Source organism: Poecilia latipinna, unplaced genomic scaffold (genome assembly GCF_001443285.1).
Source record: "Poecilia latipinna isolate Pla-1442-1.1 unplaced genomic scaffold, P_latipinna-1.0 Scaffold840, whole genome shotgun sequence".
Classification (NCBI taxonomy): domain Eukaryota; kingdom Metazoa; phylum Chordata; class Actinopteri; order Cyprinodontiformes; family Poeciliidae; genus Poecilia; species Poecilia latipinna.
The window spans coordinates 217,491-219,607 of record NW_015113456.1 but is presented as its reverse complement, the minus strand read 5'-3'; the positions used below and the strand labels follow the sequence as shown (position 1 = coordinate 219,607).

General features: G+C 40.0%; 1 protein-coding gene across 1 annotated transcript; it reads right to left on the bottom strand.

Moving 5' to 3' along the window:
* Nucleotides 1-4: 4 nt before the first annotated feature.
* Nucleotides 5-2,105, bottom strand: LOC106956700 (protocadherin alpha-5-like; the record flags this gene model as incomplete). The annotated part of the gene is made up of 1 exon (XM_015047702.1): nt 5-2,105. A coding segment is annotated over exon 1 (1,704 nt), but the record flags the coding sequence as incomplete, so codon positions are not given.
* Between the last annotated feature and the right edge of the window lie 12 nt (nt 2,106-2,117).

Genomic DNA, 2,117 nt, shown 5'->3' with positions numbered 1-2,117 from the left:
AATAAGGAGCTAAAATAGTTGGATTATTATCATTTTCATCCAGAATTAAAATGTTAACAGTCACGTTGCTGCTGAGCGGAGGAACCCCAGAGTCTGTGGCCTGAACCATAAACTGAAACGTCTTTAACTCCTCATAGTTAAAAGACTGCAGACTGATTATTTCTCCAGTGTCTGCTTTCACGTTAACCACTGATCCTATGCCATTATGTCTTTCATTATTATTATTATTATTACTAACTACCGAAAACGTCACCTTTCCATTTTCGTCTACATCAGGATCATCCGCAATTAAGGTATAAACCACATCACCAACTGGTCCGTTCTCTTTCACAAAAATATTGATCACTCTTTCCTTAAAACGTGGCGCGTTGTCATTGACATCTGACACATGAACCATAATTACGCTGGTGCTGGAGAGAGGCGGCAGACCTTCGTCCATCGCTGTTATTGTTACATTATATACAGAAACCTTTTCTCTGTCAAGCGCTCCATCCACCACTAAAGCGTAATGATTTTTATACGTGTTTTTAATTTTAAAGGGTACGGCATTAACTATTTTCACCTGAACGACACCGTTTTTATCTGCGTCCAGATCTTTCACCGTTAAAAGTCCAACCATTGTGTCGAGAGGTGCATCCTCCCTCAGAACATTGACTAACGATGTTACAGATATTTCTGGTGGATTGTCGTTTATATCTGTTATTTCAATAAGTACTTTACAATGTGACGCTCTTGGGATTGGACTTTTGTCTTTTGCTTGGACTCGGAGTTCAACCACGTTGTTTTTTTCGTGGTCCAGTTCACCTTTTACACTGATTTCTCCCGTTAAGTGATTGATAGCAAATTTATCAACATTGTTATCATTATCCTGGTTGATTAAAGAATACTGTATTTCTCCATTGAGACCTTCATCTAAATCTCGAGCATGCACAGAAATTACAGCTCCGCCTAACGGGGTATTTTCAGGCACTCTGACTTTGTACAGAGGTTTGTCAAATACCGGGATGTTATCATTAACGTCTTGCACATTAACATTGATGAGTAACGTCCCTGATTTAACAGGTTTACCTCCATCTGTAGCTGTCAGAGTTAATTTTATAATTGACTGTTTTTCTCGATCTAAAGGTTTCTGCAGAATCATTTCAACAGACACGGTTGGCTCTCCTCCGTTTTGTGCATCCAGTGCAAAATGTTCATTATGGCTTAGTTTATAAGCCTTTACTGAATAAACACCGACGTCTGCGTCAAATGCCTTCGGAAGAGCAAATTTTTCTCCAGTAAAAGCCGATTCAGACACGTTCAGATCAATCTCCGGTATCCTGAACGAGGGCGTGTTGTCGTTTATATCCACAATTTTAACCTCAAACCGATAAAGATTTAGCGGAGAATTCACAATGGCTTCCACTTCCAGGGAGCATTTGGCTTTACGAGCACAGAGCTCCTCCCGGTCGATCCTGTCTTTCACCAGAAGTGCTCCAGTCTTAATGTTCACATCAAAATACTTCTTATTAGGTCCCGAAATCTGAAAGTGTCTTTTTTCCAGTTCTTGTATATCTAGCTGTAAATCCTTCGCCAGATTTCCAACAACCGTACCCGGACTCGACTCTTCCATAATCGAATATACAGTTTGTGCCTCTGCGACCATCAGGATGCGCAAAACAAAAAACAAATTATAAATCCAGGTCGGGGCCGTCTTCCCTCGTCCCATTATGTCCCGATCTGACAAAAGACACGGAAAAAATTGTAATAAATCATTCCATGGTTAACATATTTCCATGACTGTAGAGTCAGATCACAGCCTCTCAGTGCGGTGAGGACGTTACTCACGGCTTCCCAAACAAAGAGCTTGAAGCCCTCTCTAAAGGGAGGAGCATTGCACATGGATAAAATGTGTTAAAACGCGAACAGTTCGCAGTGACATCTTGTGGCGATTTGAAGTGAAATAAAATGTAATGAAAAGTGTATTCAACTATTATTGTGACTTTAAGTCATCCCAGACAAAATTGATTGAATTATTCAGGAATTTATTTTAAGAAAAGGAGGTAAACAAGAAGTGCTGAAGTGTCTGAGTGCCAAAGTTAAGAATTCAAAAGTTGTCACCTTCCTAAAAAAGGTGT